The 15,038-nt window shown below is 38.2% G+C and overlaps 1 protein-coding gene across 9 annotated transcripts in view; it reads left to right on the plus strand.

The window, feature by feature from the left end:
* The window catches only part of LOC100021905 (transducin-like enhancer protein 4), a 167,294-nt gene that overhangs the window by 26,727 nt on the left and 125,529 nt on the right, over positions 1-15,038 (plus strand). For all 9 annotated transcript variants that reach the window (XM_007498939.3, XM_056805930.1, XM_056805931.1 and 6 more), the window contains exon 5: positions 12,611-12,673. In XM_007498939.3, coding sequence (XP_007499001.2) covers positions 12,611-12,673 — 63 coding nt within the window. The remainder of the gene's footprint in view (positions 1-12,610; positions 12,674-15,038) is intronic.

The raw sequence follows: 15,038 nt of genomic DNA on the forward strand, positions 1-15,038 counted from the left end.
GATTCACCTATGTAGCGCAAGGCCAAGCCTTGTGCATGTGTCCCTAATCTTATTGTACCCCTCCCCCCTTTTTGCTAGTGAAATACAATCTCAGCCACTTACCTCTCCCCCCTGCTCTGGCCTCTTCCATCTGCTGCCTCCTCCCTTCAGCTTTAGTGCACTGACAGGTGTCCCACCCGACCCTGTCATCCCCCTCCACCTATCAGTTTATATTTTTTTTAACCAGACCTAGAGAAAGCTGTTGGCTTGCTCTCCTTTCACTCCTCAGTTTATTGTCATCTGGTTTCTGAGGCCCTCACTTGCTAAAGCTGCTTTCTCCAGTCATCAAAGATCACTTAGGTGTGTATCTGATGGTATAAAAAATCCAAAACACAAACCCCCTTACTTTCTGTCTTACAATTGATGCTAAGTATCAGTTGCAAAGCTGAAGAGTGGTCAGAGCTAGGCAATGGGAGTTAAGTGACTTGCCCAGGGTCACACAGGTAGGAAGGATCTGAAGCCTCATTTGAACCTAGGCCTGGTGCTCTCTCCACTGAACCGCCTAGCTGCCCCTTTGCTGATATTTTGTTTAGTTTTAGCTCTTTTCCACCTTAGCTGCCTTTGACATTGTTGACCACGATCTTTTTCTTAGATGACATTACTCTCTTCATTCTCCACCACGAGTGTGGCCCTTTGCTAGGGCTTGGCTCCCCTACCTCTGTATTCTCATTCTTGGTTGTCTCCCATCTCCCTGGAGCCTTCACTGTTCTCTCTCCACGTCTCTAGTCCCAGCATCTTCCTTGCCCTTGCCGCCATGTAAATTCAGATCCTTATCCCTGACCTCCCCTGGTTGCAGAGGCTCCTTTTTGGCTCCCCTCCTCTGTACCATCCTCTGCCCTGCAGCTAAAGTGATTTCCCTCCAGACACAGTGAACCATTTCACTCACTTGTTCTGTACGCCCCCCCCCCCCCCAATTGCTTTTCTATTGCCTTCATCAGATATAAACTCCTTTGTGGAGCTTCTGAAGCTCTTTGTGCCCTTGCCCCAGCCCATCTTGCCAGCTCCATCATCACCATTCTTTCCTCCCTCTGCAGTTCAGTCAGCCTGGCCTCCTCTCTGTTCTTCCACTCCATCTACTTTCTTTGGCCCAAGCTTGAGTGCAGATATTCTCTGCAATACAACCCCTCTTCAGGCAGACTCCAAGAATCCCTCTCTTCCTTCAAAATGCAGCTCCACATCTACTTTTTACATGGAGCCTTTCCTGATCCCCTCAAATACTAGTGCCCTCTCTCTAACCACTTTGTACTTAGTCTCTTTATGTTTATTTCTCTTCTGTACATTTGCCCTGTTGACTCTTCTGTTAGAATGGAAGTTTCTCACTGGTAGTGGTTTCTTTTTTTCATTTATTCTATTTCTGTCCTTGGTGCCTTGAACAGTGCCTGGAAAATAGTAGGCAATTTCTAAATAAATGTTTGTGGATTGATTGTATGACCTTTGAACTTGAACTCATTGATCCTTGGTTTCCTTAAGAGGAAAATGGGATGGTTTGGTTAGATGGTTTCTATCCAGTTCTAAATGTACAATTTCACTGGTGATATTACTGGCATTTATTTAGATGCATGTATTTCTTAAATATTTAAAGCCTTACTCAAGGTCTGACTTGAAAACAACTTACAAAAATGTATCTTTGAAAGTGTCAGTGTGATTTCCTTTATCTTTAAATTATTTAGCATAATATCAAGGTACACATAGTATTAATAAAATATAGCCTAAGTAGATAGATGTCCTACTGAATTAATAGCTTCTCAACTGCATATAGTCTTGCCTATTGATTCCATTTTTTTGCACAAAATGCTAATCATTTTTTTTCCAAATCAGGAGTCAAGTCAATATGTAGTCTGCCTGGTTTATTCAAGAGTTTTCTCTCTCAAACTTCCTCTATGTAAACATATTCTCTCTCTCTCTCACATTGGTTTATAGATTTAGGCCTAGGAAGAACTTAGAGGTCATCTAGTCCACTCTTCAACTTATAAATATGGAAACTGAGACCCAGAGAAACTACATAACTTCCCTAAGGTCATATGGATAGAAAGAAACAGAGCCAGGACTTAAAAATCCTTAAGACTCTTTAGCACCCTTACAGTACCATGTTGTCTCCATCTTTTAATATTTTTATGTAAACCATTCATCATACTTTACTAAATATGCTCTTAATATCCCTTTTGTATCTTGTAACTATTTTTAGGACTCTCTTTAAAAAAATCTTACCTTCCATCTTAGAATAATACTGTGTATTGATTGATTGGTTCCAAGGGAGAAGAGCAGTAAGGGCTAGGCAATGAAGGTTAAGTGACTTGCTCAGGGTTGCATTGCTAGAAAGTGTCTGGGTCCAGATTGGAACCCAGGACTTCCCATCTTTAGACTTGGTTCTCCATCCACTGAGGCAGCTAGCTGCCCCAAACTCTCCTTAAAGTTTATTTTTTTGAACATATATAAAAATGAATTTCCATTATAAAATAATAATTGCCCATCTAATTCCATTCTTCATATTCATCTTTGGTGTCTGGAAGATCAGTTATCCAAACTCGTCGCTTAAATTCACATTTTTGTCTGATTTAGAAAGTGTAAACATTTTGCCAAAATTAGTTCAATAGGTTTGGACTATAAGATAGAAAAGTATTTCCTCTCCTAAGTATTATGCTTTGCTTCATTGGTAGAGAAATAATTAGCTGACTACTAAGGAATATACCAAGTCCCATTTTCTATTTAGTGCCATGGAGTGGTCTAACAATCTATTAGATGAAGGATACCAACCCCTAACTAACCATTCTTTTGATGATAGGGTTTTCTCATATCCTTTTTCTGGTGTAATTGTATCTCTGTGGCTTCTGCCCTACACTGTGACTTCATCCCACTTTGGATTTTTCAAGGAAGCAAACAGGGAAACAATAATAGCTATCAGTGCTTTTAATATTTGCAAAATTCTCTCCCCCACATACCCTCAAAAAAGGCATAAATGTGCCGAAAGTTACATTTAGTGGCATTGGGTACTAAGACAAGTGCACAGGAATTACTAATGTCTAGTTCTGGGTATTATGCCTCTCTTTCTTTTTTCCCTCCCTCCCTCCCTCCCTCCCTCCCTCTCTTCCTCCCTCCCTCCCTCCCTCCCTCCCTCCCTCCTTCTTCTCTTCCTCCCTTCCTCTCTTCCTCCCCTCCTTCCTTCCTCCCTTCCTCCCCTCCTTCCTTCCTTCCTTCCTTCCTTCCTTCCTCCCCTCCTTCCTTCCTTCCTTTCCTCCTTCCTCCCTTTCTCCCTCCCTCCCTCCCTCCTCTTTACCTTACCTTCTGTCTTGGACTCAATACTGTGTATTGGTTCCAAGGCAGAAGAATGGTAAGGGCTAGGCAATGGGATTAAATGACTTGCCCAGGGTCACATAGCTGGTAAATGTCTGAGGCCAGAGTTGAACCTAAGATCTCCCATCTCTAGGCCTGGCTCTCAATCTACTGAGATACCCAGCTGCCCCCTCTCTTTCTTTTTTAAATTTAATTTACTTGTTACAATTTCCAGGTATCCCCCAACCTCACTCTCCTCTCCTCATTAAAGAAGACATCATTGGACAAATATATAAAACTGCCACTTATTTCTGTTTATCAGTTCTTTCTCTGACAGTGGACATATTTCAATACTTCTGCTGCTGTATATAATGGTTCTTTTGGTTCTGCTTATAAGATTGCATTAGTTTTTTTCCCTTTTTCTTCCATATCATATTGTTGACTCATGTTGAGTTTGCAGTCCACTCACTCCCCCCCACCTTTTAGATGACCTGCTTTCTAACTACTTCCTCCCCTCCTCCATCTTATAATTAATAGAAGGTTATATTTTGAACCCAAGCATAACCTTATTAGATTTGGCCCCACTGTCTAGCTTGTTGAGATTTTTAAAAATACCCATGCCATATTTCAACATTATCCCTTCCAGCTTTGTGTTAGCTGTAAGTTTGAAAATCATGCCATCTCTATCTTTGTTCAAGTCATTGATAAAATGTTAAGCACAATCAAGTGTAAATCTTTGGGACACTCTACTGGAGTATTGCTTCTAAGTAAATTATTAAGGACAGCTCTTAGGGTCTGGCCATTTAAACAATATTTGTATCTGAGGCATTAAAAACTGTTGCTGACCTAAAGGGTAATGGAAAGCAATCATAGTAGGTTATGGAATATTATCAACCAGTAGATTGAAGATAGAAAGGTATCTTCAAACTCCTTCATTTTATTTCCCCACAATTATCATACCTCCTGCAAAAAAAATAACTTTAGCATCCAGAATAAGTTCTGTGCCTACTTACACCCCCTAAAATTATGTCTTTTCATTTCTAAGGTTGTTTAGCCTGCCAAATAGGATGGGGGGAATGGAACAAGCATTTATTCAGTGCCTGCTATGTGCCAGGTGTCATGCTCAGTGATTTACAAATATCCTCATTTGATTCTCTTGCCACCTATGGTGCGAGTGCTATTATTGTCTCTTTTATAATTAAAGAATCTTGATAGAGATTAGATTCTAGATAGAAGGTAAAGGATTTGCCCAGGATCACATGACTATTGTCTGGAGGCCAAGTTTGAATTCAGATCTTCCTCTGTGGTGCCCCTCAGGTAATCTCAGGTAATCTCAGGTGAGCTATGGCATCCCAGGATTTCAAAGCAAGCTGTCTTGAAAGATCTCATTCATTTTCTCCAAGGTCATTAAACACCTAACCAAGTATATGATTCTGAAAGAGACTCATTGAATTCCAAACTAATTTAACAAACATGTATTAAATTATTACTTTTGAGGCCTGTGTTGGGATTACAAAGTTGAAAATATAAAGAAAAAACAAAAAAATAAGTTCTTACCCACAGGCTGCTTACATTCTTTGAGAAGATACACTGTGTAAATTGTAGAATGCTTGAGCTCCAGGGGGAAATCTAAAAGACTCCCTAGTGCCACCCCTTCATTTTATCTCTGCTGGACCTAAGCCTGGGGAATCTAGGGAGTCAAAATCCACTTGGAAATCAGCCTTAGGAGAGGATCCAGTTCAGAATTCTTCCACCATGTCATTTCTTGTTGCTCTTTCTACAGCAGTGCTAAAAGCAGTGACAGCCTCGTCTGTGAATATCTGTGGTCTAAATACATCAAAGTTGTATTGATAATTTGAATAAAAATGAGTCTTTTAGGCTCTGGCCTTTGCTTTTTTTTTTTTCTTGGCCTGTGGTCAGAAGGTAGACTCAGAGAAGAGAGCCACCCCGAGGTATGGCCTTGTTTACAGACAGGAGTACTGCGTGTGTGTGTGTGTGTGTGTGTGTGTGTGTGTGTGTGTGTGGTGTGTGAATATGTTGTGATTATCGTTTTTAAATGATGTTTCTTGTGGTATGAATGTTAATGGATTGGAGCCCTATTGATAGTGAATCTATCTACCAAGAATGAGGAAGTTTTTACTTATCTTTTTATTATGTTATCATTGTCATTTCTATAGAAACTAGCAGTTTTATTATGAGCTAAAAACTTTATGAGCAGCATCTAAAATATGTCTAATTTACTTGATGGGACCTTAAATCATTAAAACCTGGCTTCTGGTTTCAGTTTGACTATTGGCAATGTAATTTGGGGCAAAGGGCTTGCTTGACACAAAAAAGCCAGGTGGCATGAAAAAAACTATGAACTCAACTTTATAGAACAAAAATTGCCATGTTCCAAGAGATGTTTCAGCAGAGGAAAACTAAGAGTTGATGAGACATCATAGGTAGAGAGTGCTAGACTTGTGAGATCTGGGTTCAAATTTAGCTTTAACTGGCTTACTCTGCAAGTCATGGAACCTTCTGAAACTCAATTTCTTCATCTATAAAATGAAGATAACAATTTTTATGGTGTCTCTTGCACAAGGCTATTAGGAATCACAAAGGAGATAATGAATGGATATACAATGCTTTGCACACTTTAAAGTGCTCTCTGAGTGTCAGCCATTGCTATTATTTCTTTTCCTTCTCTTCTTACTAATAATAATACTGTGATTATTAAGAAGTAGAGGATAGCTATGCTCATGTGGAAGACCTCAATTACTTTCCTTTCATGGAAATGAATAGTTAGGCTGAGACTTCATGTTTTTTAAGTAAAGAAGACCTTTTGCTGATTTTGCTCTTAGTTTACATAGCAATCCCATAACTGGTCATTTTGAAGCATCAAAATAATGTGTTGGAGTTCTATGTCAAATAGGGTGGTAAAAGGGGCAGTTAGGAGCCTCAGTGGGTAGAGTGCTAGGTTCATATATGGTCTCAGATACTTGATAGCTGTGTGATCCTGGCTAAGTCACTTACCCCATTTGCCCAGCCCTTGCCCTTCAGTCTTAGAATTGCAATTAAGACATAAAGTCTTTAAAAAAAAATAAGGTGGTAATGTAAGGAAATTAAGCTATTTTTGGGTCAGGTTATGATCCCAAGTACAAATGACCTTAAAATCTCTAATCTAAAACCTAATTTTAAAATAATACCACAAGGTATTCACTTGAATACCAGCATATAAGAGTAGACTATATGCTTAGACTTTAAAAGCACCTAATAGATGTTTGAATTGAAAAACAAAACAAAACACCCAACTTGAAGTTGGAGGGAAATGTTGCTTTGAAAACTCAGCTGGTAAACTTAAGAAAATGAATATTTGCTAGAGGCCTTCAGCAAATACAATTCACTGCCCACCCCCACCTCTTCTGAGGCAGGCAGAAGTGAAGCCTACCAAATAAGTAATTTTCTTTCTTTCCACTCACTGCCATCCTTTTCTCATTCCTCCTCCCTTTCGCCCAACCTCCACCCCCATCCTACGAGTGAAACAGAGTACAATTTGATAACATGGGCTACAGTGTTTATCAGACGTTAGGCTGAAATGATTTGACCTTGCACAAGCAATTGGAAGTTGGGCACAAGGCTCGTCATTGTCAGCCTTGATAATACATCACTCTTAGTCATCCTTAACATTTGGAACAGTATTTAGACACAATAACCACAATACAGAAGATGTATTTAGGATTCTAGGTATATATCTAAGCAAGAATTTCTTTCAAAGAAATAAACCTTCAGAGGTGGGAAGAGAGGGATGTATGCTCAATTTTTAAATTATGGCAGAGAAGTTTAGTAAAAGAATACATCATCTTTGGAAACAAATTGGAACTAGTGATGTCATGGATAGTTTCAGTTAGAGAAATCATTGTGATTTTTATCGCTTTATGTGTTCTGTTATAAGCCCCAACAAAAGTAGAATATAAAGTGTTAAAATCGGTGAGTGGAGTTCTTTATTGTGCCCAATTAACTAGCGTACTCACGATGCAGGAAAAATATTGTAAATAGGTGTTTTTAAAAGAAAGTTGAGTGACAGTGCTTAAGATGTTCCCATCCATGGAAAGTGCCACAGTTGCAGTTAAACTCTTGTCTGGGGAGGAGGCAATCACAACTGACATTGATCTCCACCCCCAACACTGGCTCCCCACACTTAGCAAGTCTTTTTAGGTTTTAGGTGTTTATCTTCAGATTAAATAGGGGATGTGTCTGTGTGTGCTGTATTTTAGAAGCTTAATTGAAAAATTTGCTAACCAAGCTAAACTGGTGGCACTGCATTGAATAAACATATCAAAAAAATAGCTTCACAGTGTGACCTATCTTTGGTCTAAATACAGTATGTAGCGCCTTTGACCATATTGAACATTCACTGTTTTTAATTAGAGTGGCATTATTCTGAGGCACACCAAAGAGTGAACTAGCCTTCATATTCACATGCCTGACAGTTTCTCTCTTCTCCATTTATTGTCTTACTTTTAAATGATTGCATGCATGGGACCATTATTTTAGTTTTAATTGACCAACCTGGAGGTGGTATTTTCTAAGGGAGGAGAATTTTTTTAAAAGTCTTAATAGATGATTCTTGTAGTCTAGTAAGCTAATGAGTACATGAATAAATTGATTCTGAAAATGTTATTACTTCATTTTATTCTATATTAAGTTCTGTACAGTATGTTGTGCAAAATGAGCATCTAAACTAAATAAACTGGCAAATTGGAAGCATCAGAGTTACTATTACCAATTCACTAGAGACACTTGTATTGTCTATATGCAGTTTGAGCCATCTTCACTCCTGCTTTACTTTATGGAAGAATCATAAACACTTTGGTTCGAAACATTTCTGGCTTTTTTGTAAAGTTGAGTTGTTCTGAATATAAAGATAAAATTGTTTCATTATCCCAGTGAGAAAATAATTCTTAACCTCTGGACTGCCTTATGAATAAACCACTCAGGAGTTTGCATTATTTACCCCAAATGCTTAAATCTAGGTGTAAGCAATTAATAGTCAGTGGTTGTAATTTCCCTCTAGTTTTGCAACTCTGTAATGAGCTGTTCCAGATAAATTATTTAATGACTGAAATAAAAACATATATTGTAGTCTTTGTATGTTAATTAGTTCTCAGTAAAAGTATATGATTCATTTATTTCATATTATACTAACAAAACTATTTTTGCCATTCCCCAATATTTGAAATGCTTATTTTAATATCATGCATGTTTATATTCTTAGTAAATACATAATAAACTAGATTCATCTTTTTTTAAAAGTTTATATCATATAAAAGAAATTGATTCAGAAATAAATGTTCTTTGAGAATATTTTTTCTGAAACTGTAATTAGATATGTATATATTTCCTGTTGACTGCTGAAATGGATTTTCCAATAATGTTTTATTACTCATTTATATCTACTACGCATATGTAGTACTGTTGTTTCCATTTGTTTGACGGACCAAAGCCCCCAGTAGCAATTCCTTAACAATAAATATTTCATAATCTGAATAATTGTTACTTAAAAAGATGTGAGAATGTGGAAACCAAAACTGAGTTACAACTTTTATACATTTTAAAATCATTTGTGGTGGGAGGGACATTTTAAAAAACAAGCTTATGTCAACAGACTTTAATTTGCTTAAATAGCTACTTTTGTTCATTCTAGCAATCAGGAAAATATTAATTTAGTTGGGGTGGAATTCTACATAGGTGCTACTTTTTTGACAGTGATTTGATTGTGGGTCAAATGTGTAACAGCCAACCCCCCAAGAATGTAATAAATGCAATAGGTAGATCTTACAATTTTGCAGCGGAGAGAGAAAAAGAAAATACATTGTTTTTTTTTGTCATTTTTTCCCTCTTTAATTTATAACAGATTATGCTGTCTAGTTTGCCCCTCTCTCATTTCTTTGGGATGGTACCTTTGGTGTTTACATGCATGGTGTTTCATGTGCAATTAAAACAGACTTTCTCTGAAGTTACCTTTATCTTGTCCAAAATTTTTTGTGTTTTTTTAAAAAAATGGAAATGGAAGGAAGAGAGGAATGGGAAGGAAGGGAGGATGATGCTGAGTAGAAATCTAAGAAACATTTGATAAGTGTATTTTATTTGTAAACAAGTGTCTTTGGCATATTGGGAGAGAAATAATAGAAGTGTCAACATTTGTTAACATATTTGATAAACTGTGGCAGAGAAAATTATCCTTTTGTGTTTTGGCATGAGCAATCACCCTTTTATTGGACCATTAATGCTACTTTGGAACATCATGCTGTATCCAAAGGCAATAATTTAGCAGCTGTTTATCAGGAACTTTCATAAAACATTGAATACTATTATAATATCCAGTAACTCTAACGACAGCATTTCAGAATCCATACCTTTTAAATGGGATATCTGTGAATGTACTTGTTCAGGGATGCATGACCCACATCACCTATAAATTTGATTGGAAGTTACAGTGCTGGCATAGGCTGATGGATAGCAGATTAGAACCCTGATTAGCCATGTGATTCAAAGACTGGGAATATATTGTCTAAGCAAGATTCATCAGATGCAATCGGAATTTCAAGTGGTCAGATGAAATTCAAATGTGTATTGTGGTTACCCCCCCTTGTGCTTTTCCTCTTAGGTTGCCTTTTTATTTTTATTTCCAAAGCTGAAAAATACTTCTTTGATGAATCTGCTCCTCACCCTAAAGCTGTCTGTCTGTTATTCATCAGAAAGCAGGTCGCAGTTCAGTGAGCAGAAGAAAAGATTTTAATAGAAGCTGTGCCAAGGGCTGTAATGCATCATTTTAGGGCCCTAATTACATTACAATGACAAATATCAATGGTGACAACAGCAATAACCTACATCCTTTAATGGCTATGCTGGAAAAGGAGCTTGGGCCCTGCGCCATTAGATTAGACTCAGTTTCAAAACATAGGCCATTAGAAGTGTGTGTCCACGGTATTATTGGCTGATAACTGAAGCCCAGTGGAAAGGCCTGTAAATAAATGATGCCTCCCTAAAGCTTGGTCCTGTGGGACAAAAGAAGCAAAATTAGATGACCGTGGAAGCAGCACTGTTTCCGAGGCAACTTTAGCTTTCAAAGTGAAGAATTGCCTGCTTAATTTTATGAAATCACACTTTTCCCCCTCCTGCTGCCAATTAGACTCACCATAAAAATCCATTGGTGTGGCAACTAAAATAAATTATAAAATTCTTTAAACAAAAGAAGACATTTTAAAAGATGGAAAGGTTCCCCAATTTTCTATTATGTCTAGCAGGTATAGACTTGTTTATAGTAATAAAAAGCCCTTTTTCCTTTTGTAGGATGAGGGAGAAATCCATGGGGCTAACATTTGGATCAACTTGAAATAGATAAATTCCCATTTAGGGAAATACATTTTTTCTCCTCAGTTTGTATTTCAGCAATAACTCTCTCTATAATGTTAGCCTCTTTAGAATAGAGCTCATTCTCTGGATTGTGTAGGCAAATGAAAGAACTCCGTTTTCTTATGTGCCCACATATTTTCCAGCTCTTCTAGCAAGGGACTATTTTATTTATGTAAACAACATAATGAGGAAAATATGCCTGGCAGATGGTTCTGAGTATCAGAATCATCAGTTTGGTCTGCCCCAAAGTGTCTCATTATCTTTTTACTCTCTCCCCTTCCACCTCTCCCTACAAAAACTTAACAATTTGAATGCCTTTGAGACACATTTTCATTGGCTTGGTAAATGTTTCTCCATTTTCTTAGCTCACCATTGGAATTTCACCCCACAGCCATCATGGTGTGTTTCATTTATATGGAGAGTAGTTTGGCGATTCCATTGCAACCTTGGGCTTTAAAATCCTAAAGGATTGACCAGTGTTCTATGAAGCCAGTGCACTAAATTACATCCTGGTGGCACTGAGTCTGTACTCATCAGTGCTTGTTGATGCTTAAGTTTCCTTCCCTGCATTCTTTCATGAAAACAGAGTTAGAATGGTGTTACAGCTTCATGGTGAGTTTGTATTCTTGGTTGTCAAGCAAAGTTTTTAAGGTGCTGGCATTTAAAAGATTGCATAGCTACAAGGTCAAAAAAAGATGAAAGAAGGAAAACCTAAATTGCCCAAGTATGAGTGTCTTTGTCATTTGGATAATGACTGCAAGGAAGAAAAAGAGCACTCACTGTGTCCTCCCATATAGAGGAACTGACCCTGAATAGAATTTATTTTAAGGAATGCCTCAGGAGTTGTAATTGCTATGCTTTTTCTACCTCAACACCTTCCTTCAATGTGTTCCTTCTTAATCCTTCTATTAAAGTATAAGACCATATGCTAGTTGGGGAGGGGAGGTTTATATCCTTTGTGACTTTTTAGAAAGAGAATATGCTTTGTGTTATTTTAGTCATATTGTAACTAAATTGGTTAAAGACTTTCCGAACTCTAGTTTTGTGACATTAAACTCTTGATCTCATAATCTATAACCTGAAGCTTATAGTCAGAATTTCCATGAAAAAAACACACTGATAATTTATAATGATCTTAAAATACTTAATTTTCAAGGAAAAATGAAGTTAAATTCAATCTAGTATTGGAAAAAAATGGCTGGGCAGTCATTCTTTGCCCTAATGAATGTGATCCCTATGCTGTTAGAATCAGGAATACATTTGAGTATTGACATTGACTTTTATTATTAGATAGATTTTTTTTGTTGTTGTTGAAAATTGGTTCTCTATGCCATAGGTCAATTCTTAGTTAAATTGTAAATAAGTTTAAACCATCTTATTTCCTCACAATGTCAAATAACAGTGTTTATTGCCATATTACTGGTAGTTAAGTGCTTCTTTTCCATTGCAGGATGGCATAAACTTGAAAGCAATGGCAACAAATAGAAACATCTAGTAAAGAAAAAATTAAGAGGAGGTTTTATATCTTTATTATCCTAAAACTCAGTGTCTAAAGTATGAAATTTTAGTGAAAATCAAAATTAGGATGAGCCTGGGCCCCAGTTTCCCTTGGAAACTTTTATTTCTAGGAACAAAAATGACATCCTCTGTTGCAGTGTATAAGGTTGACTTTTCAAGATTGAATACTTGCTGATAAATCACTGTGTTCTTAATGTGGCACTGTTTCTGCTGCATGTTGTTAATAAGACTCCTCTGACTGAGAGTTTCTTTTCCTTCCCTTACAAAGCCCCCTAGTTACAGTCCCATTCCACAGTAAATTGTGCCCTAATATTATCATGTTAATATTTAGAAAATCTGTAACTGTTCTTTTTTTAAAATTTTTCTTCTCCTCTCTTCTCTGCAGGCAGAAATTGTCAAGAGGCTGAATGCGATCTGTGCCCAAGTCATTCCCTTCCTGTCCCAAGAGGTAAGTCAGTTCATTGCAGGCCCTGACTCTAAAGTTGCCATTTCAGTAATACTATATTATAAAGGGGGCTGAGATCTGATTTTTCGGGCTTCATGAATCTCTTGGTGCCTGTATTTCATTTTTCTAAGGTATTGCTCTCATTCCAACTCTTAACACCTTATTAAAATTCAGGGGAATATAATTTAAATGCATTTATATAATGGAAAATGTTCTAATGTGCTAAGCGAAATTCAATTGTTAAACTGTTTTGCTGTCATGTACAATGTAGTGTTGCTAAGAATCATGGCTGTTTGTCAAAATGGCATCTAATAGGTTGGATTGAAAAATTACCAGAAAGACAGTTTCTTCACTTCTGATAATGAGCATTAAAAGTTAGCAAAAGAAATATCAAGTGGAGATGTTCCACCTACCATAATAAGCAAAGTAATGCCACTTTTGACTAACTGCTTAAAAATATTATTACCTTATTAGATTTTTTGATACTATTTATATATTTGGGAAAATCCACAGAGGATTGCTTTGGTATGGACTTATTTTCCCACATACCAATTTCTTCAAAATTATGCATTTATGTCAAGTACTTTAATGCATTGCAAAAGCCCTTGGAAGGTCAGACAGACCTGAGGGTATGGTTTTCCCAGGGGATTTACTCTTGGGTAATACTAAAAGGTGGTATCTTGTTGCCAGTAGTAGTGTGTAATTAAAGTCTGTTTCCAGTGTATGGTGCCGTCTTTCTGGACTTTCCCCTTCTCTGTGTAGTTTTGAGACTTAGAGGTGAGGGTATTGGTAGCAGTTAGCACAATTTGTACCTTCTCTTTGTTCAGCTCTTCATTTGGAAGGCAAGAGCTTTCTACAACTGCCTTTATAGGTATTAACAGCTTTAGAGCTTTGTGCCATGGGCTGAGGGTGCTCCAGGGCACCTTCTCCCACCTGTTGCTTGTTCTCTAGATAGAGTGTCTTTGCTTTTCCAGAGAGCTGGTCATCCATCCATCTGCCTTCCAGAAGGCATGTGCTGTGGTGTGAGCACCCCAGCAATGCGTGGGCATTCTCATTTGCCTGTATTTTCTGAATAGGAGGGTGCATGTGTACCCAGGTACCTAATTAGTTAATGTGGGAACTAAATACTACGGCAAGATGATCTGTAAAGGAGATTATCCATTGATGTTAGGGTCTATAAAACTGAACTTTGAACAAGTAAAACGTCATATCATAAGGAAGCCTGATGGGGAGTGTCCTTGCATCCAAGCCTTTAACCCTATTTGTAGTCTTAAATTTCAGAAGCAGGCGTAAAGGATATCCTGGATCCTTTCTCCTTTTTACATGTGGTCACAAACCCACCCCAGGTAGCTCTTTCAGTTCAAGATTTGCTTGTGACTAAACTAGTTATAGCCCGACTCTATGAAACTGTGGAGGGACACACTTGCATGTCCGAGGAAGCTTACGCTGTGCCTGGCTACATGCACTCTTCCTGAGCCGAGCCAGACCGCGCCATTAGTTCTTCTCATTTAAAAAGCTCTACCATGTTCACCCAGGCTCAGAAGAGACAGGAGATGGAGGGCCATGCACAGCCTTGGGAATCGGAGGCCACATGCCTTGTAGTTTTACAGGACTCCCATCGCATGGCCAAAAGGATTCTTAACTTCCTCCTTTACTCAGAGATCATTCTCAGTTTCTCTTTTTTGTTGGTTTTATGGCTGCATGTGCATTGGTCATTTATACCATTGACTCCCCGCTCCCCACGTGGCGGTTCACAGGCCTGGATCCTTTGGGTAGAAGAGAGTAGTGAAGAAGCTACCAGTTGTTTAAAGCCTCCCTAGGCTGTTCATATGAAGAGCGCCAGAGGGGAGAGAGAAATAATAGGTGTTGCTGAAGAACAGGGCTCATGTTAATTGGCTGATGAAGTTGCCCTCAGGATGAAATGAGCCTTGCAGGTGCTGGGGCCTTCTGTGTGGGCAGTGAGGGATGGCACATTCTTTAAATAGTTGTCTGCCTCCTCTATGTGTTTGGAAATCTTGTAGGCCAAGTTCTCCATTCATGTCTGTGCTATCAATTTAACAACTTGGATTCCCCCTCCCCCCATTCTTTGTCTTTTTTTTTTCACCTATGTTATCATGCATACTTTTGCTACTCTCAAATCAGGGCGTCTCTCCTGTTGGTGTCTGTACATTTTCTACCTTCTGTTTCTCTTTTTCTGCTTTGTTTGTGCATCATACTCCCACTTCTTCCCTGAGGCCAGATGGACCATAATCTGGAAGGAGGGGAGGAGGCAGGTTATTAGAGAAAGATGAATTCTATTTCCTGTCTCTTCAGAGGCATGGGAAATCACTCTTGCATGGCTGCTATCCTCACTCAGTGCCAGTGCTGA

Source organism: Monodelphis domestica, chromosome 7 (genome assembly GCF_027887165.1).
Source record: "Monodelphis domestica isolate mMonDom1 chromosome 7, mMonDom1.pri, whole genome shotgun sequence".
Lineage (NCBI taxonomy): Eukaryota > Metazoa > Chordata > Mammalia > Didelphimorphia > Didelphidae > Monodelphis > Monodelphis domestica.